At 49.1% G+C, this 20155-nt stretch overlaps 1 protein-coding gene across 3 annotated transcripts in view; it reads left to right on the plus strand.

The window, feature by feature from the left end:
* Arhgef37 (Rho guanine nucleotide exchange factor 37) overlaps positions 1-19785 on the plus strand; it is a 49978-nt gene extending 30193 nt beyond the window's left edge. For 2 of the 3 annotated variants that reach the window (XM_026384441.2, XM_026384440.2), the window contains 9 exons: positions 2153-2352; positions 3827-3957; positions 4537-4641; positions 6913-7023; positions 7849-8178; positions 10521-10649; positions 13187-13382; positions 15088-15245; positions 17863-19785. In XM_026384441.2, the coding sequence (XP_026240226.2) occupies positions 2153-2352; positions 3827-3957; positions 4537-4641; positions 6913-7023; positions 7849-8178; positions 10521-10649; positions 13187-13382; positions 15088-15245; positions 17863-18072 (1570 nt within the window). In that variant the 3' untranslated portion in view covers positions 18073-19785. Of the gene's footprint in view, positions 1-2152; positions 2353-3826; positions 3958-4536; positions 4642-6912; positions 7024-7848; positions 8179-10520; positions 10650-13186; positions 13383-15087; positions 15246-16661; positions 16741-17862 lie in introns of those variants that run through there. The other variant, XM_026384442.2, reaches the window with a different exon arrangement.
* The last annotated feature ends 370 nt before the right edge of the window (positions 19786-20155 follow it).

Here is a 20155-nt window from a genome sequence, read left to right on the forward strand (position 1 = left end):
GTGAGAGCAGATGGACAGTGTAGGCATGTCCCGATGGGTAATCCCACCCTGCCTCCCCACCCCTGCAGTCCCCAAAGGGGCTCCCACCTGCTCTGTCTATTCTTAGCCCCATGGATGCTCTTTCCTGGACATTTGGTCTGGAGACTTTTACTTAAGAAAAACAAGAGGTGGGGGCTCCATCAAAGAGGGGTCAGGGGCTGGGATTGTGGCTCAGCGGTAGAGCACTTGCCTAGCACGGGCAGGACCCAGGTTCGATTCTCAGCACCACATTAAAAAAAAAAAAAGGCATTGTGTTGTGTCCATCTACAAAAAAAAAAAAAAAAAATTCTCTCTCTCTCTCTTAAAAAAAAAAAAAAAAAAGAGGGGCCAGAGGAGCACTCGTGAGTCTTTTTGGAGGAGGCATACTGGACATCTGAGGTTTGGATCTCTGGGGTTTCTCAGAAGCCAGGCCAGTGGGCCGCTGGCTGTGATCAAGGAAAGCCTTTCGGAGCCCCTCCCCAGCTGCCCTGGACTCCTGATGAAATTCTAGATGCCATCCAGCCATTAGCAGTGTATCTGGCATGGACCTTGTCACCATGAGGTGTTTGTTTTTTTTTCTAATTTTTTAAGTTGTCAATGGACCTTTATTTTATTTAATTACATTTGGTGCTGAGACTTGAACTCAGTGCCTCAAACATGCTAGACAGGCATTCTATCACTGAGCCACAACCCCAGCCCCTCATTTTGTTTTACTTTATATATATATGTGTGTGTGTTTGTGTGTGTGTGTATGTGTGTGTATATGTGTGTATAAAATCTTTATATATAGGTATATATCTACAACTAAATATATATATATATATATATATATATATATATATATATAGAGAGAGAGAGAGAGAGAGAGAGAGAGAGAGAGAGAGAGAGAGAAGATGGACTTCTTTCTTTCCTTATATTTATGCGGTGCTGAGGATTGAACCCTGTGCCTCACACGTGCTAGGTAAGCACTCTACCACCGAGCTACAGCCCCAGGCCCTTGTTTTACTTTTTTAAAAAGAAAAAATTTGATACCTATAGAAAAATAGGACAAGGTAATGGGTATTCACATGCCCACCACCTAAAGGGAGCAAAATCTAACATTGTGCTTCTTGATTCATCTGTTTTTCTTAATTTTAAGTTGTAGATATATGTGATACCTTTATTTTATTTATTTATATGGTGCTAAGGATTGAACCCATTGCCTCACACACATGAGACAAGTGCTCAACAGTGAGCCATAATCCCAGCCCATTTGTGTGTGTGTGTGTGTGTGTGAGGTAACCAGGGATTGAACTCAGGGGCACTCAACCACTGAGCCCCATTTCCAGCCCTATTTTGTATTTTATGTAGAGACAGGGTCTCACACTGAGTTGCTTAGCAACTCTCCATTTCTGCAGCTGGCTTTGTACTTGTGATTCTCCTGTGTCAGCCTCCTGAGCTGCTGGGATTACAGGTGTGCCACCCTACCATCTATTTTTATGCTAAATTATTTAAAGTCTATTATAGATATTATGACTTTTTGCTCCTGAATACTTAAATGCACACTAAAAATTAAGTTCCTGTGATTTCAAAACCATTTTTTAAAAGCAGTAGACCATTTTGTTTATTGAAATATCATGTAGTCACCCAACAAAGAGTTGTGCTTGGACCATGTGCAAGTAGAGAGGGCAAGTAGGCAACTGGCCACATGGACAGGGCAGAGATATGGGTTTGGGATATATTTAAGGCCATAGGAACAGAGGAGGTCACTAAGAGTAAGTGGGAGGTGAGGAGGCCCAGGACACTCCAACAGTAGAGAGAGGCCAGCAGAGGAGGCCAAGTGGCCTGTGGAATGAGGAGAAGCAAGACTGAGAATGTCTTTGAGGCTGAAAGAAGAATGTATATCAAGGATAAGGGAATGTCAGCTGCGTCTGCTGCTGATAGGCTGAGGAAACTGAGGGCAGAGGATGGACAATTGGATTCAGTACAGATGAGCAAACAAGGGACTGTCACTGCACACTGTCAAATCACACTTGAGGACACTAAAGACCGTGGGGGAGAGTAACTCGCCCAAGATCACAGAGCAAGTTAAATGGCAGAGCTGGGTACCTGAAGGGTGGGCTTTTCCCTACCTAATACCAGTCTTCTCCCTCAGGCCGCAAGCTGGACCTTCAGGCCTCAGTTTCTTACTGGTAATTCCTCTGCAGAGGATTACCAAGTACCCATTGCTGCTACAGAAAATCCTGGAGAATACACTCCCTGATGCCAGTGCCTACCTGGTCCTACAGAGGGCTGCCTCTGCCCTCCAGGATGTGAATGCCAACATCAACGAGTATAAGATGCGCAAGGAAGTGGGTAAGGACTTGGAGCATCTAGGGGATACATCAGTGATGAATGCTTCTGGTTGCAGAAACAAAAAGAAAAACAACTCATCTCAAACTGACTTTACCAATAAAGAGAATGCAACAGCTTGTATAAACTCAGAAGTAATATGGGCTTTAGGTAGGGATTGATCAAGGTAGTAGCTCCATTTTTCTTTAATTCTCTTGCCTTTGCTCTTTACTGTGTTTTAGCTTCATTTTCAGGCTGGTTTCCCTGGAAGTAGAAAGTGCTATTATTGTTCCAAGACTCATATCTGCATACCTTACCCTCTGGGATAAAACAGAGTTTTTCTCCCTTTAGCCTTAAAAATTAAATTGGAGCATCATTCTGATAAGACCCAGTTGGGCCACAGGCTCACTATGAACCAATCACCATGGTTAGGAGAATGCTATGAACTGATTGGTTTAGGCCTGGGTGTGTGCCCTTCTTTGAACTCATTGTTATTATAGGGAGGATGGGTTTGTATGGATTGGTTTATATTAGTCAGCAACCACTCCTTGAGCCAAAGTGAGATCAAACCCATTCAAACCACATGGCTGCCATACCATGGGGGAGAAGTGAATACTGAGGAATTAAGGAGTTAAATAAAATGGGGGGGCAGTAGTGGGAGGAATTTCTACCTCTCAGTTTGTTGCAATAGAAAGGTTTAGAAAAGAAGCAATGTCCCAGGTATAGAGAAATTCAGCTGCACACTGAGTATTTAGCTAATGCTTTCTTTTATAATCATTATTATTTTAATTTCACAAATATGCACGGGGTACAGTGTATTAATTCGATATGCATATACAGTGTGTGGAGATCAAATCAGGGGAGTGAGCAGCTGTTTTGTAAGAGCTAACCATGCAGTATTTTCCCTTCCTCATCTTTGGTCCCCACTGAGATAGGCCCTGCCGGCCCCATTTCACAGTTGGGTAAGATGAGCACTTACCTCCTTTGCTCCTGGTCACAGCTAGACTGAGTCAAGTTTCAGTCCTGGGCCTGGGAGCCTCGCCACCATGCCGCATGGCATTTGACAGCTTTGCATGTCCTCCTCACCTGCTTCTCCTTCCAGGTGCATAGGTCACAAAGGAGCAAGAAGAAGGGGTGGGCTGTGGCTCCCAGATGGCCTGCCTAAAACCATCGGAGAGGAGTCTGGGCAAATCATCTCTTGCTGGGTTCTTCTTTAGGATGTCTGGTACCTGCTGTCTTATGTGATCCTCCCAGAAATCCTAAGAGGTAGCCAGCCTCATCTTACAGATGAGGAAAACGAGGCCCGAAGGAGTGGTAACTTACCAAAGTCCAGCAAAGCCCAGCTCTTCATCCAGGGCTCACAGCAGGGACTGAGGACCCTAGCACAGTGTGACTTGCTGGCCTGGTAAATGTGATTCCCAGCCAGACACATCAGGGATGCTTGCTCTCCTGGGTCCTCCAGGGTCACCCAAGGTGCCCGCCTTCTCTATTGGTACAGCCTCCAAATACACCAGGGTGGAGCCTCTGAGCCTCCGGGAGCGGCTGGCCCGCATCAACACGCACACCCTCTCCAAGAAGACTACCCGGCTGAGCCAGCTTTTGAAGCAAGAAGCAGGGCTGGTGCCCAGGGTGAGCATGGGCAGGGGAGGGACAGTCCACACAGCCACCAAGGCACACGACCCTGTGCAGTGGTGAGCGGGAGGCTTAAGCTCCTTTCAGAAGTGAACCAGTTGAGCCTGAGAATGAAGTGCCAGGAAGAGGTACCTCTGCCCAATTCTGAAGAGCCAGCGTAGGGCTCCTGGTTGTCAGGGTCCTTGTTATAGATAGGAGGGCTAGGCTTTGGTTCTTGACAAGTAGCTCCCAGTAACTATTTGAATGAGCATTATTTGATTTGCACAGTGAAGTGTTTTTATTGTCCTCATTTTGCAAATGAGAAAACAGGCTCCCAGAGAGTAAAACACTTGTCCATGATCACACAGTTAGGGAGCTAGGAACCAATTCATGCTTTTGTGTCTGATTCCATAATGTGGATGCAAACCTATTATGATACACTGCCTTTTAACTGACCACTCAGTTTTGGAGCTGCAGGAACCTGATGTGTAGGTGGGTCTATGGAAAGATGGCTCCCAGTGATGACATGGGACAAGGGAGCCAGTTGTACACTGCCCCCATGTGGCTTTTCTCAGCCCTCACATGCGTAACTTTCAGACAGAAGACAAGGAATTTGATGACCTAGAGGAGAGGTTCCAATGGGTGTCCCTGTGTGTGACAGAGCTGAAGAGCAATGTGGCTGCTTACCTGGATAATCTGGAGGTGAGGACCCTTCAGGGTTAAGAACAGGTGGGTCTGGACTAGCAGCAGCTACAGGGAGCATGTGGGAGGGCCAATCCAAGTCAGCAGCGCAAGCAAACACTTCAGCCCAGGACCAGCTAGCCCTGGTGCATCTCTTGCTAAGCAGGGTCAGAGTTCAATGGGGTACAAGGCCCCCAGACAGACCAGCACCTGGATCAGGGGAGAGAAACTCCAGTGCAGATAGAGTACAGGCAGGTACCACTATTGAGGTCTCCTTGGTGGTAGGTGGTTTGCAAATGTTTGACATTCGGAAGTGCTGGCAGAGGGGGAAAGATGTTGTCCCATCCGTTAGCACAGACCACTTGGGCTCAGTGGATAATGGGATTTGGGGTGGCCTTATTGGAAGTCTGGGTCCATACTCCTCTTTGTGGGGGTCAGGTGGCCCTGCTGGCTCATGCTTCATCTGGAGTCCCCAGTACAAGGATCTGAGCAGCTAGGATCCTATTGTAGCACAGTGAGGCAGGGAAGCAATAGGACCCAGCAGGAGCCTGACATCCAACAGGCTGCCTGTGAGACATTTTCAATAGACTTAAATATAGTGTTTGAAATTTTGAGGCTGAGGTGGGTATGGTAGCACATGCCTTAATCCTAGCAACTTGGGAGGCTAAGGCCGGAAGATTTCGAGTTCAAAGCAAGCCTCAGCAACTTAGTGAGGCCCTAGACAACTTAGTGAGGCCCTGTCTCAAAATAAAAAGGGCTGGGGATGTGGCTCAGTGGTTAAGTGCCCCTGGGTTCAATCAAAGAAATTTGGAGGCTGAATGAATGAATGATCTAAAGGAAGAGCTGCTACCTGACTCTGGTTGACAATTGCTATATAGGAATGTGGGCCCTGTGTGGCTAGATCTTCTGATTTTAAGGAAAGAATACCCTGGACATCCTGACATGTCAATGTAAAAACTAATTAAATAAAATTTTAAATGTTCTGAGGCCCCCAGAAAATGCATCTTTTCAAACCAAATTCAGCCCACAGGGCCACCAGTTTGCATGCCACCCAGAATGTCACTTCTCTTGGCCAGTATTCCTCTTTTCCTCATCACTGGTGCTGACTCATTCTGTCTGCATGGCCCCCTGGGCAGTGTTACCTCAGTCCCATTCATTGGCACAGACCACTTGGGCTTTGGGGTGGCCTTACTGGAAGTTTGGGTCCACACTCCTCTTTGTGGGGGTCAGATGGCCCTGCTGGCTCATGCTTCATCTGGAGTCCCCAGTGCAAGGATCTGAGCAGCCAGGATCCTATTATGGCACAGTGAGATAGAAGGGGCAGGTGCTCAGAGGCAGGTCAAGAAAGAGGAGGAATGGACCTGCAGGTATTGGGCCTTGACAGAGAGAAGCCAGAGGGGTATTTGGCAGCAGAATGAACATTTGGAAGCATCAAAGCTGTGTTTGCTTAGATGCAGGACTTACACAGCTTATACAACAGATGCAGTGTTGACATTGAATCCCACAGTAAGAAAGGGTTTCTGTCTTTTACCCTCCAACAGAGTCAAGGAGAAGCCTCTGTGCTGAACATCTTGTTTTGGGGGGGAGGGAGTGCGAGAGGGGTTACTTGGGATTTAACCTAGGGGCACTTTAACACTGAGTTATGTTCCCCAGCCCTTTTTCATTTTTAAAAATTTTGAGATTTTGCAAAATTGCTTTAGGGCCTTTCTAAATTGCTAAGTTGGCCCTGAACTTGCAATCCTCCTGCCTTAGCCTCTAGAGTTGCTGGGATTAAGGCATGCACCACTGTGCCCAACCGCGCTGTTCCATCTTTCACATGTGTGCAAGAAGTCACAGGTTCAGGGGTCTTCAGTAGGCATCAGTACCCAGGCAGAATTTATTAACACTGTTTTGTTTTTATGGCAGTTATTTTCCTGTGTCTATGGCAGTTATTACTGTTTTCCCTTTGTGGTAACATCTTAAGGTATTTTTTTAATGCATTGATTTAAATAAGAATAGTTGGAAAAGTATTAATAGAAATATGCAGAATGTAGCAAAAAAATCACAGGTGGTTTGCAAATGCTTGAAGTTCAGAAGTGCTGGCAGAGGGGGAAAGATGTTGACTCAGTCTCAGGAAGAATTCGTAATCACCCAAGATGTGTGGGGATAGAACAGGCTGTGTGCCTGCCTGTCATGGGGGTGGTGGGGTGCCGAGGGCCTGGGCTGCTCTTCCAGAGCTTGGCTGCAGGGGATCAGGGGGAAGATGACCATGATGAGCCATGACTGCATGTGTCCTGTTGACCCTGAATACAGGCTTTCCTCCGCTTCCGGCCACATGAATGCAATCTGGACATCCCCGGAGGGCCTGTGGAGCAGTACAGCAGCCTGTCCAGAGACCTTCAATGCCAGGCCTTCCTGGAGTTTGTAAGTGGAACTTTTCTCCTTTCTTTGCCAGGCAGGTAGCAGAGCCTACAAGGATAATATTTAGAAGTCAGGCACTTTACACAATTGCCACATCCATAAGTGCTCTGGTCAGCAGGATAGGGATTACTATTAGTGCATTTGCTGATAAAAATAGCCTCCACTAATGTTTATTGAGCCTCACTCTCTGCCGGGCGCTGTGCCAAGTCCTTTACATTCTTTACCTCATGAACTCCTCAGCACATGCTTTTGAGAGTGATACTATTAATAGTTCCATTCTGCAGATGAGAGCTTGAGCCTCAGAGGATGTGATCTCTTGGATTCTTTTTGAACTTTTTTTTTAAAAAATTTTTAGTTGCAGAAGGACACAATACCTTTATTTTATTTATTTATGTGGTGCTGAAGATCAAACCCAGTGCCCCCACACATGTGAGGCAAGCGCTGTACCACTGAGCCATAACCCCAGCTCCTCTTGGGTTTTTACACAGATGGTCAGTAGTGTGCTGGAGTCTGAGCCCCAAAGACTGTGCTCTTGACTATCACCCTCTGAAAAACTATTTTTCAAGATCTTTGCACAGTAATGATACTGAAGGGACATAAAGTGAGTGCCTCTTCTGTACCAGGCACTCTCACAAGCTCATTATCAGCCATCCCTGTGTTTCAGACCTGAGACAGAGGCCTGGAGAGATGAGATAACGTGCTGCAGGCCACAGGCAGTTGGTGGAAGGGGGACTGGAACCCAGGCCCACCTGCCTCCAAAGCCCCTTCTCCCAGCCACAGCCCCCAGCTGCCTCCCTACCCACCTCCCAAGTTCTTCCCTCCCCACAGAAGCAGCGGCTGGAAGGCCTGGTGTGGAGGCCACTGTGCAACTTGGCCAAAGCCCTGGTCGGCCCTCAGAACTTGATCAAGAAACGTCTGGATAAGCTACTGGACTTTGAGCGGGTGGAAGAGAAGCTGCTGGAGGTGGGCAGCGTGACGTATGAGGAAGAGGCAGCCCGGCACACCTACCAGGCCCTCAACTCCCTGCTGGTGGCCGAGCTCCCGCAATTTAACCAACTGGTTATGCAGTGGCTGGGCCAGATTCTGCGCACGTTTGTGGCTCTCCAGAAAGACCTTTCAGAGCAAGTGCTGCAGAAGGCAGAAGGCAGTGTGGCCCAGGTAAGGCCACTGGACTCGGGCACATCTGGGGCATAACCAGGCAAGGCCCAGCCCCACCAGCCAGCTGATTGCAGGGCTGCCATGGCACCCCTCTTTAGGATAGGCCCCCAAACAGGCTGTCGAGTACCTAAGAGGGGCAGTGGAGACCTACCTTCTAGATCTCCTTCATGTCTGTTCTCCCTCCTTAGCATAGTCAGACCATGAAAGCAAGGAAGGACTGGGACTCCAGGCATCCCAGCTTCTGGGACCCAAACAGACCAAGCTGTGTTGGGAAAATAGCAGACTTGGGACCCATCTCCAGGTGGCAGAGACAGAAGGTCCCTTCTACATAGTCAGGAGTAAATGTCTGAAACTGGTGCTACTGCTATAACTTTTAGTAACCACCTCCTGATGAGCTCTTGTTATATACCCGATTGGAGCACTTTCCATGCATTATCTCATTTAATCCTCACAACAACCTCACAGAGTAGGTATTATTATTATTAGCTTCATTTTAACAATAAAGAAGCCAAGGCCCAGAGAAGTTAAGTAGCTCATGCAAGGCCACACAGATAATGAACCCTGGTTCATATTCCAGAGCCTGGGCTTTGAACATAGGGCTCAGCTTGTACAGGAGCTCTCAGCCGAAAACAGAAATAGATTCCAGAAAGGTCTGTGCAAACCTCAACATGCAAACTTTCATTTTAAAAGTTTGAGGACTGGAGTTGGTATAGGAAGGAGCACCCAGCTGCTTCCACATGTTGCTCTGTGTTAATCCAAGCTGAACGGTTCTTGAGTCGGACGTTGGGCACAATTTCAATGGTCCTCAGTGACACTCTGTCTGCTGTTTTTCATGTTGCTGTGCTCAGCTTTCCCCATCCAGTTCCTTCCATTAAAATTCCTCTGAGATTTGCCTCCTCCTCCCATCACCTCCGACCAGAGCCCCACTCTTGGCCCACTGCCCCTCTCTCCAGCACAGCATCTCTGAGCATGACCACGTTCCCTTTGCCTGGTCACTGCCTTAGCCTGGAAGTCCCCTCCATCGTCCCCCAGGCTTTCCACAGAGACTGGCATACAGTGCGGAAGAATAAGTCTTTCCACAAAGCTCTCAGAATTTCGGAAAGGCTACTCTGTCCTCCCATCCTTTCTACCCCACAGCCCCTAGGATGTGCGCAGCACCGGAAGCTGCCTCCTCAGGAGGGCTGGCCCTGTGGCCTTTTCTGCTTTTTTCCTCTCTCAGCATTTAGCACTGAGTTCTGTCTGAATCTCCCTTTTTGAATTGATTTAGGCCTGAGCCATCTGCAGAAAGAAGCCTTTGTCTTCCCCAAAGTAGAAGCGTAAACCTGGCTCGGGGATCTTTTCTTGCTTCTCTCACCCTCTGCACTGGTGTGGAGCCTGGGATGTGCAGGGCTGGGCGGTGTTGGGGGCCAACAGGGGGAGGCCAAGTTTATAAAGCAGAAGGGAAGCTCCTTTCCTGAATGGTCCTGAACTGCAGACTGCGGGGGCCTGCTGGGGATTGCTGCCAGCCTGCCTTATCTGTGTCCAGTGGTCCCTTCACCTGGACCCGTCCCTGTGCAGCTGGGAAAGGCCTGCATGGCACATACCTCCACCTCTTCACAGTCTGTGGAAGAAAGTCCAGAGGTCAAAATGCAGAGTAAAGAGCCACCACTCAGAGATTTGGACGTGTCCCTGTTGGCCGAGGGGTCTCATGCACTCCTAGCTTGTCTAATAGGGATGCAGAGGTCCCCAATGGGGTCAGGGTCTCCAGACAGAGCATTATGCAGGACTCGTTGTGTTATAAATAACATAAACCCAGAAAAAACCAGCTCCAGCATGAAGAATGTATTGATTTGCACAAGCAGAGCCCAGGAGGGGGCCAGGCTCAGGCCTGTACCGTGCAGGACTAATAATGCTGTCAGGGCTGTTTTCCTCTCCAGATGGGCTGTATTTTCAGGCAGTGGTTTTTTGTTTGTTTTTAAATCCTGCATGGTGAGAGAGGTGATTAGGAAGACATATAAGCTTGTACCTTTACCTTAGAAAATCCAAAGGAAACGTGACCAAGGGCAGCCTTTACTAACGGAGTCTGATGGGAGGGTCCAATTGACCTTCCCTCGTCCTTGTCATCCATTGGATCAGTCACTGTGGCTAGGCGGAAGGGATACCAGGGCCACCAGTCCTGTGGCTAGAGCACCACGGCAGGCAGTAGCACCTGCTCCATAGAGAGAGACTTTCTTAAAGGAGAGTGAGCCAGCTGACCAGGACAAAAAGGGCTCATGACCTCTGGGGCTAGAGTGTGGGTGGCCAGGGGCTTCTTGCCTCCCTGTCCTGCGGAAGGCTCTCTTGACAGTGTCTGTCCCACTCAGCTGCCCCACCACCACCTCTCTGAGCCGGCCTTCAGGAAGCTGGTGGAGGACACACTAGGCCAGACGGGTAGCCAGCTTCGTGCCTTTCGAGAGAACTTTGAGAAAGTGCTGCCACCTCCCACTGTGCAGGTAAGTGTCCCTCCCCACCAAAGACTGTCCAGTTCTTCCCCTGCCACTGGCGGGGACTCAATATTTTCCCCCCTCCCAATATTTTCTGTTACTCGTGGAACTATTTTCTCCTCACTTCTCTCCTTCCTCTCTGTGAAATGCAGTTGGGTGGGCACATCCCCCAACACAGACCTCCTCTTCATGGCAATGAGCATAGGGAGAGCATAGGACTCATGGGTCAAGAATAAGAAAACCAACCTGTTAATACAGAGTGAAATTAGATAAAAGGATGGGAAGTGGTGATTGCATCCCAAATCTGGAGCTTCCTCAAAAATTTCATCAAAACATGTTCTTTTCCCTGACTCCTTTCTGATTCCAGCTCAAAAGCAATATTTAAAATGAGTGAAAAGTTTGAATAAAAAGTTGTTTAAATTTTCTTTTTGATATGGTACTTTGATTTTTATTTATTTATTTATTTATTTAAATTGTAAATGGAAACAACTTTGTTTTATTTATTTATGTGGTGCTAAGGATCGAGCCCAGTGCCTCATGCATGCTAGGCAAGTGCTCAACCACTGAGCCACAGCCCCAGTGTGCAAAGCACACTATGTTAGCTCTGTGATGGTTTATAGAGCTGTGACTGGCCGACAGTTTTTTTTTTTTTTAATATTCTTTTTTTTTTTTGAGAATTTTTAATATTTATTTTTTCAGTTTTTGGCAGACACAACATCTTTGTTTGTATGTGGTGCTCCACTCTAAAATATAAAGAAAGAGTGTCTTCCAGTCCACTTACAGAGTACATGTAGGTGATCCATATTTTCAAACTCACAGGTCAGCTGTTGGGAGAAGGGGCTCCCAGAGTGTGGCAAAGCCTGGACCTGAGAACACAAACTGTGTTGAGTCACAAGTGAGATGTGAAGTGAGGGATCACGAGATGGCACCAAGATGCCCCATGAGGGAGAAAAGGCCCGGGGACACAGAGATGAGTAAGGGCCAGCAGAGCCAGGCAGATAAAGTGGCCTTCACACTTGGCCAGAGGGCAGAGGGCAGCAGGGACTAACTTCTGCCATAAGTGGGGAGACTGACTCCTTGGCCACAGTTGTCCCCAGCTGTCCCTGCCTCCCGCCCTGCAGTGAGGGCAGCCCACTGCCTTCAGGTCAGAGGTCTCTTGGGGGTGTGCCATGGACCCTGAACCTGGGGAAAAAGGAGGGGACAGAAAATAGAGAATAGTAGCCCTTCAAACTCATCCTGGCAATCTCCTCTGTCTATTTAAAATAATAATTTTCTTACTGGAGAAGCAGTCCATCCTTATTGTTGAAAAATTAGGAGACACAGAAGAACAAAAAAGAAGAAACAAATGGAAATATCTACTTCCAGTGTGTGTTGTAAGTTGGCAGGAAGAGACACACCTGTCTCAGCCTCTCACCCTGCCACCCACACAGAGCCCTCTGGACTCCTGGCTGACTTGGCTAAGAGCACAGAACGCCGCAGAACCAGGTGGCCATGAGATGGGAGCTGCCCCAGTGGTGTCTTCATGTGCCCCCTGGCACCTTCTGGGGTGCTGCTTTTCTCTTCACAGGGGGCTGGACAGCCTTGAGAGAAAGGCAGATGTCTGCTCCCCCACTGGCTTTTACACTCATGCCGACGTCACCATTCCAAGAAGTACTATCCCAGCACCACGGTTCCAAAAAAAGCTGCCCCAGCTCTACGCTTCTGTTTTAGATCTGTTTAGGAACACTGGGCTGTCTTGATTCTTTATTCTTCTCTCTCTCTCTCTCTCTTGCTGGGGATTGAATCCAGGGCCTTGCACTTGCTACACAGGAGCTCTACTACTAAATTGCATCGTGTCCTGATTTTTTTTTTTTTAAACATTCCTATGGTTTGAACCCAGAGGTGCTCTACAGAGCTACATCCTCAGCCCTTTTTATTTCATTTACTTATTCTGGAGGGACACTGGGGATTGAATTCAGGGGCACTTGACCACTGAGCCACGTCCCCAGTCCTATTTTGTATTTTATTTAGAGACAGGGTCTCACTGAGTTGCTTAGTGCCTCGCTTTTGCTGAGGTTGGCTTTGAACTCACGGTCATCCTGCCTCAGCCTCCTCAGCTGCTGGGATTACAGGTGTGTGCCACTGCATCCAGCAGCCCTTTTTATTTTTTATTTTGAAACAGGGACTTGCTGAGTTGCCCAGGCTGGCCTCAAACTTATGATCCTCCTGTCTTAGCCTCCTGAATCACTAGGATGACACTGAGCCCAGCTTGTGTCCCAATTTTTATTTTTAATCTTGACTCTGCATCCTCAATCCTAGGAGTTCTGTACCTGAGAAATTACAGAACTTGAGTTAGTGTTCTAGGGAATTCCAGAAGCTGCAAGCTTCTCCTCAAATGCCTTTGGATGCTAAGAGCCAACCACCCACTAGCGAGAGCACAGTTGCTCTGATCAGGATGGGCCTTCATTGATGGAGGTAGGGTGGGTCAGGACCCCTGGCTTCAGCACATGTAGACACCAGCCTAGACAACTTAACTCAAGCCCTGTGTCTGTCCCTCCTCTCCCCAGCCACTCCTTCCAGGCTCTGAACGGCAGGTGCAGTCTCTCCTCAGCAGGTATGGCCCCGGGAAGCTGTACCAGGTCACAAGCAACATCAGTGGGTCTGGGACTCTGGACCTGACCCTGCCACGGGGCCAAATCGTGGCCCTCCTTCAAAACAAGGACACCAAGGGCAACAGCAATCGCTGGCTGGTGGACACTGGGGGTATGTGTGCCTTCTGGGAAAGCCACCCAATCAAAGTTGGTGGGGAGACAAGCACTCTAGTGGGATAGATTCTGACTGTGCAAATCCAGGATGGGAATGAGCACATGTGACTGATATAGGGCCTGGGGTACAGGCAATGGGGTACGGAATGTCCAAAACAGGAATTCAGTCTTTCATTGCAACATCCTTCATTAAGCACCTGTGTTCCGGGTACTTTGAAAATAAGACAAGGGCTGAGTACAGTGGTGCATGCCTGTAATCCTAGCTGCTTAGGAGGCTAAGGCAGGAGGATCACAAGTTCAAAGCCAGCCTCAGCAACTTAGTGAGGCTCTAAGCTATTCAGCGAGACCCTGTCTCCAAATCTCTAAATAATATTTTAAAAGGGCTGGGGATGTGGCTTGGTGGTTAAGTGCCTCTGGGTTCATTCAATCCGTGGTACAAAATAAAACAAAACAAAAACAACAAGGACCCTACCTTGGGGGATCTCATAGACTCAGAGTAGACAGATATATGGCGAGAACCTCAGCAATACTGTGAAGGTTGGCGGTCTACACAGAGAAGGGGTGCTTGGATCCTGGCTACACGGACAGGAGCCTGATGTCCAGAACCAGGGCAGTGATGAAGCTGCCTCCCTCTGCTGGCCCTGGCCTTGGGTGTGCTGCTCAGGCCTGGGTGCCCCTGTGTAGCTGGGCTGAGTACAAGAGGCACCATGAACCTGGACAACAGTGGCCTAGCAGCATGTTCCAGAGACAGGCATGTGACCCATGAGGGTTGCCCAGGATTGTGGTGAGGGGACTCACAGATCATGTTGTCCCCGTCAGGCTGTGTCTTATAATTGTTGTTTAAGTATTTTAATGTTTATTGGAAAAAATGTAACTGATCTCTAAGTCCATGATTGTATTCATAATATTATGAATTATGACTTCATTATGTAGTATAAGGAAAAGTTTTAAAGAGTGGGTCAGTGTTAAAAATTAAGAAAGTGGTACAAACAGGTAGATGTCACAGAAGAGTGCTCTGATGACTGATGGGGAGGTGATGGAATGCATGCTGGAGCAAGGCCTGGGCCCTGAGGACCAGATGTGGATCCAGCCCCACCAGTTTCCTAACTCTGTGAGCCCAGGGAAGTCACGGAGCTTCTCCGAGCTCAGCCAACTCAACATAGGAGGGAGGTCACAGCCTGACCGCCCCCTCAGGAAGTGGTGGGAAGACTAAATCACATGCTGGTTCTGTCACCTAACAAGTCCCTGGGAAGTAATGGCTGTTTATCGTGACAGCAACCAGAACAGCACTGGAGTGGCCTCTGCAGGAGAAGGAGCAGGCCCCTTGGAGCATGGCCATCCCCGCCTGGGGAAGGCACCCAGGGAGGGGAAGCAGCTTTGCTCTGGGCATCCACTAGAGGGACACGGGCCACCAGGAAAGCAGATTTCGTTCAGTCCAAGGGAGAATTTTGTATCTCTCTGTCAGCAGTTTACAGCGGAATGGGTTGTCCCAGGAGGGAATGAATCCCCTGTCATTGGGGGTAAGCAAGCAGAAGCTAGAAATATTGCATTGTGGGAAGGGGGGCTGAGAGGGTACTGCATGACCCTGTCAGTCCCCACCCCCACCCCCCCACCCCCAGTGCTGAGGCGCTGTTGGAGTTTCCCTCCACTAAACTGGACGGGAAGGTAGCCTGCAGCTGGTAACCTTCTGCATGTTCCCCCAGGACATCGGGGATACGTGCCGGCTGGCAAACTGCAGCTGTACCATGTGGTCCCCAGTGAGAAAGAGCTCAGAGGACAGGCGGGGCCACGTGAGGGCTCCCAACACCTAACACCAGAGCCCACTCCAGCCCCTGTCTGCTCCGTCCCGGCTGTGACCCAGGTGAGTCTGGGAGAGGGTGCAGGCTTGCCTCCGCTCCACCACCAGGACTGGGCCTTAGATTTTCCTGTTCTGTCGAAATCTATGCTCCTGCTACCTAGAGGAGTCACCACCCTGTGAGGCCAGGCCTTGATCAGTGACCATGTCAATGTCCTGGCCAAGGGTGGGACCTGGAGGAAGGGGCCTCCTACCCCTGCCACATTGACAATGGAGAGCTAATTCTTGTCCCCACCAGCCAGGCAAGCAGGATTCATTCATTCATTCAGTATTGGCCGGGTATGGTGGCACATGAGATATAATGATGAACAAGAGTAAGTCATGGTCCTTTTCTTCCTCAGACTTAAAACCTGGGGAAAACAATGATGAATAAAATAAGTGCATGGATTACTGTAAAGTCAGCAGGGTTAAGTGCAAGAGCCCTGACTGTGGAGAGATTTTTCTGAGAAGGAAGCTTTTTCTCAGATAGGAAGGGTGAATTAACTGCATAAGGGGTGCAGGTGACATGAGCTCTCCAGAAAGTATGTATGACCTATGTAAAGGAGAGGACAGGGCTATGTGAGGGACTGGATGAAGTCAGTGGGTGGGGAAAGAGAGAGGGGCAGGGTGGGGTGAGGTACTGCTGGCAAGGTGGATGAAGACAGGCTAACTGGGGCCTGTGGTGTTGGCAAGGACCTCAATCTTTCTCACAAAAGCAATGGGGAAGTTGGGCACAGTGTCCAATGCCTGTAAACCCAACAACTAGGGAGGCTGAGGCAGGAGGACCACAGGTTTGAGGCCAGTCTCAGCAACTTAGAAAAACCCTGTCTCAAAACAAAAAATAAAAAGGGCTGGGAATGTTGCTCACTGGTAGAGCACCCCTGGATTCAATCCCCAGTACCAAAAAACGAAACAAAACAAAAAGACAGTGGGAAATATGAACATCCGTGTTCATGGCAGCATTATTCATAAGAACCCAAAGTAGAAACAATCCAAATGTCCATCAACATGATAGTTAGGCAAAACATGATACAGCCAGGCAGTGGAATATGATTCAACCATAGAAAGGAATGAAGTACTGTCATGTGCTATAGCATGGTTGAGCCTGGAGCACATGAGTGAGAGAAGCCAGACACAACAGGCCACCTATTGTAGGGTTCTACTTATATGAGTGTCCAGAATAGTCAAATCCATGGACGGAGAAAGTGTAGTCAGGGCTGAGGGGCAGGGAACAGGGAGTGACTGCTAACTGCTGTGGGGTTTCTTTTTGGGGTGGTGAAAACATTCTGGAATTAGCCATTTCTACTTGGCAATGGCTCTCAGCACTTATCTATGAACCTACTAAAAGCCACTGCATTGTACACTTTAAAAGAGTAACATTATTGGTATATGAATTACATCTCCCCCCAAAAAATGAGGCCACTGAGGGGTTTAACTTTGCAGGGCAGAGTCCTTGATGGGTCAGCAGCATGGTGGGGTCCTTGAGAGGACTGGATGAGCTGGCAAAGCTGGAGGGTCATATTATGAACATCCAGGAGTGGAGGGTGCTGTCCCAGGTGTCAGCAGCAGTCAAAGGGGAACTCACTGGCGAGGTATGAGAATACAGCTGAAGGGGAGGGACCCAGCGGTGCTGAGCACAGCCTGCATATGCCTTGGCTGGAGTGCTGAGGAGCCTGGAGCTGCTGTAGAGATGCCTGGAGAAACAACCTAACTGCATGGCTCCTGTTGCACCCACCACGAAGGCTCTGGGCCAACATCCTCAACCTTAGCCAGAAATAGTGCACCATGGCTGCAAGGGACTCACAGGGTGCACCAGAGGCCCTGACCACCCAACTCAGCCCCAGCCCAGTGCCTCTGGGAAAGGTTGCCACTGCCACCCAGCTTCCAGCCAATGTTGGCAGTATCTCAGGGAAGCCCCACCCTGGGCTCAGCTCTCCAACACCCAAACACTGTAGAAGCTTCTGCTCTGTTCAGGGGTGCTCAGTGGATTCCCCTGGGACCCTCCCAGGCTGCATATGGTTCCTTAGGCTTGGCCACAGTAATAACAGCAGTGGTAATCACAAGCCAAGTAGCCTGGTCCTTGACTGTGTACCGGGCCCCGTGTGAAGCCCTCTGTATGTATTCATTCATTAAATTCTCAGAATGACCCAGAAAGTAAAACATCATTACTCCCATTGCATAAGATGATGAAACAAAGGCCCAGAGAAGTTAAATAATAGTTTCATAAAGGCCCAGGAGGGCTTTTGCTTCACAAGTAACCGTGTTGCTCAAACTCCTGCCTCTGGGCTGGGAAACTGGCCTGATGGATAGAACCCTTAGGTCTGGGGAGGCAGAGGCTGCTAAGCCGGCTCACCTGCTCTGAGGTCACAGCTGTGTAATTTTGAATAAGTTCCTGACTTCTCTAAGTCTCAATTTCCTACTCTGAAAAACTGGGGCAAATAGAAGGATAGAATAGTGAAAAACAAGACCCAGAAAAGTCCTGGAGCAGCGCCAACTGCCTAGTAATTGCTAGCAGATGTCGTTGTCTTTGGCACAAAGGATGTACCCGGGGAGGCAAGGAATGCCTGGCCGTGGGGACCCGAGTGGGATGGGATGAACAGCCTCTGGGGCTTGACCATTGCCATATCACCTCTGTGTGTTTCAGGTGGTAGCCGTGTACCCCTTTGTGGCCAGGAGCAGCCACGAAGTGAGTCTGCAGGCAGGCCAGCCTGTGACCGTCTTGGAGGCCCAGGACAAGAAGGGGAACCCGGAATGGAGCCTGGTGGAAGTGAATGGGCAGAGGGGATATGTACCTTCCAGCTTCCTGGCCAGAGCCCCAAGTCCAGCTCCATGGGGCTGGACTCTGCCCTCTTAGGGTGACCTCCTCTATGTTGCCAAGGGATGGGAAAGGTTTAGAGGCTGTGTTCCTGGTGAGAAAAGGAAGCAAAGAAAATGTGGGGGTGGAAGAGATCAGGCCAGGGTGAGTGGAGGGCATCCAGGAGGCAGCAGGGAGAAGCAGCTGGGCCTGGCAGGTGCTGGGTGGGGTGGCTACCAAAGGCCTCAGCCAGGATCACTCACTGTGTCTACCTTAAGAAGCCATGCCAACCTGCAGTCACAGCTTGCTAGATGGCAGGTCATGGATGATTGGCCAGGACTTGCCACAGCTTGTAATTAGTCTTACCTGTGATTCCATCCAGGCCTGCCCACAGGAGTGGGCCACCAGGTGAATGTTACCTCTGTGTTGGGTGGCTATAAGGAGGGACCCCTGGAGAAGTCCAGAGCTGCCTGGCCTCCCAGTTCCAGCCTGTGTCAGGGGTTGACCAGTTGTCTTTTGTTTCTCCATACCGTGAGCTGAGTTATCTGGGACAGTGAACCACTGGGAGCCCTCTCCAGAGGGGAGCCATGGGTTTGTCTGGCCAGTGGAGAGGTTCCCAGGAGACTCTTGGCTGGGCCCTGGAGGAGGTGTGACCGAGTCACAGTTCTGGAATGTGTGTAGGCAAATTCAGAGGAGGTTCCAGGGAAGTGGGGATTTTGACAGCATGTCAGGTGAGGTGTGTGAGCTGTTGGCAGCAGTGCACAACCTTGTTTTCTCTGGACCAGGGGACAATGGGACATGCAAATCATTGCAGAAACTCTGTGAGGTAGGTGATTACAGGCCTGGTGGGTGGGGGTGAGGTAATGGCTTGGTTTCCCATTTCTGGGTAGAAGAGCTGAGGAACCCCCTGCTTTCAGGTTGCCTCCAAGGGCCCGGAGGCAGCAGTGGGTGTGGGTGGGAGGTGGCTGGCTGTGGGTCTTAGACATAGGACACACTGCAGCTTTCCCACCAGAATGACTTCACTCACATGGCTGTGAGAGTGACCCAAGGCTCAGGACGTTGAAGCTTGTCAACCCTGAAGGGTGTGATACCAGGGTAAATTCCATCAGTGGTGTCAGTCGGGTGGGCCCAGCCACTGCTGGCCTACGTTGGCAGTCCTGTGCACCCTGTGCCCAGCCCATGGCAGCAGACATGGTTCACGGCACAGTGTCCTTTCCCTCAACCCAGGATCTATCTTGATAGATCCTGCACAGCCATGCATTGTTAGGAGGTTTTGTGGTGCAGATGGCATAGAGAGGCTATGCCAGCATTGGGAGATATAGGACCACTGTCATCCACACAGTCCATAGTTGACATCATGCGGCCCATAGCTGAATTCACTGTGAATAAGTCACCCCTTTCTCAAACCTGGGAATTGAATCTCCTCAATAACATACCTGCCCAGGAAGCCTGATCTGAGGCAATGCTGAATGTAGCCACTGAAGGGTCACCGCCTCTAGGCTGATGCTTTGGGCTAAGATACACTGCAAGATTCACAGGAAGGGGGAAGTCGATGCATTGTGATCTTCATCTATCTTGCAAGATTGGAACGGACCCTTATGAGAGTGTATATAAAACACAGTTTAAGCCAGGTGTGGTGGTACGCACCTGTAATCCCAGCAGCTTGGGAGGCTGAGGCAGGAGGATCAAGAGTTCAAAGCCAGCCTCAGCAATTTACTGAGGCCCTAAGCAACTCAGTGAGACCCTGTCTCTAAATAAAATACAAAAAAAGGACTGGGGATGTGGCTCAGTGGTTAAGCACCCCTGAATTCAATCCCTAGTACAAAAAAAAAAAAAAAAGAAAGAAAAAAGAAAAGAAAAAGAAAAAAATCCGAGTTTAGATTTATTTTGAAGAATGTCTCAGTGTTATACCTTCAGTGCCTAACGTTGTTAGCTCTGGTTCTAGAAGGCTCTTGAGAAATACATGCTTGTCTGTGTCAGACAGGCTGTAATGTGCCTCCTCTGGGCTTGTTAAAGCATGAAGATTCTGCATAATGCAAGAGAAGCTCAGTCCCCACAATCTATTTCCCAGCCCCAAATTCACTTTACTACATGTGCTCGTAGCATTCTCCTTTCTCTTTCCTGCTCAGACTTCTGATAAAAA

The sequence above is a fragment of the Urocitellus parryii genome, chromosome 1 (genome assembly GCF_045843805.1).
Source record: "Urocitellus parryii isolate mUroPar1 chromosome 1, mUroPar1.hap1, whole genome shotgun sequence".
In the NCBI taxonomy this organism is placed as follows: Eukaryota; Metazoa; Chordata; class Mammalia; order Rodentia; family Sciuridae; genus Urocitellus; species Urocitellus parryii.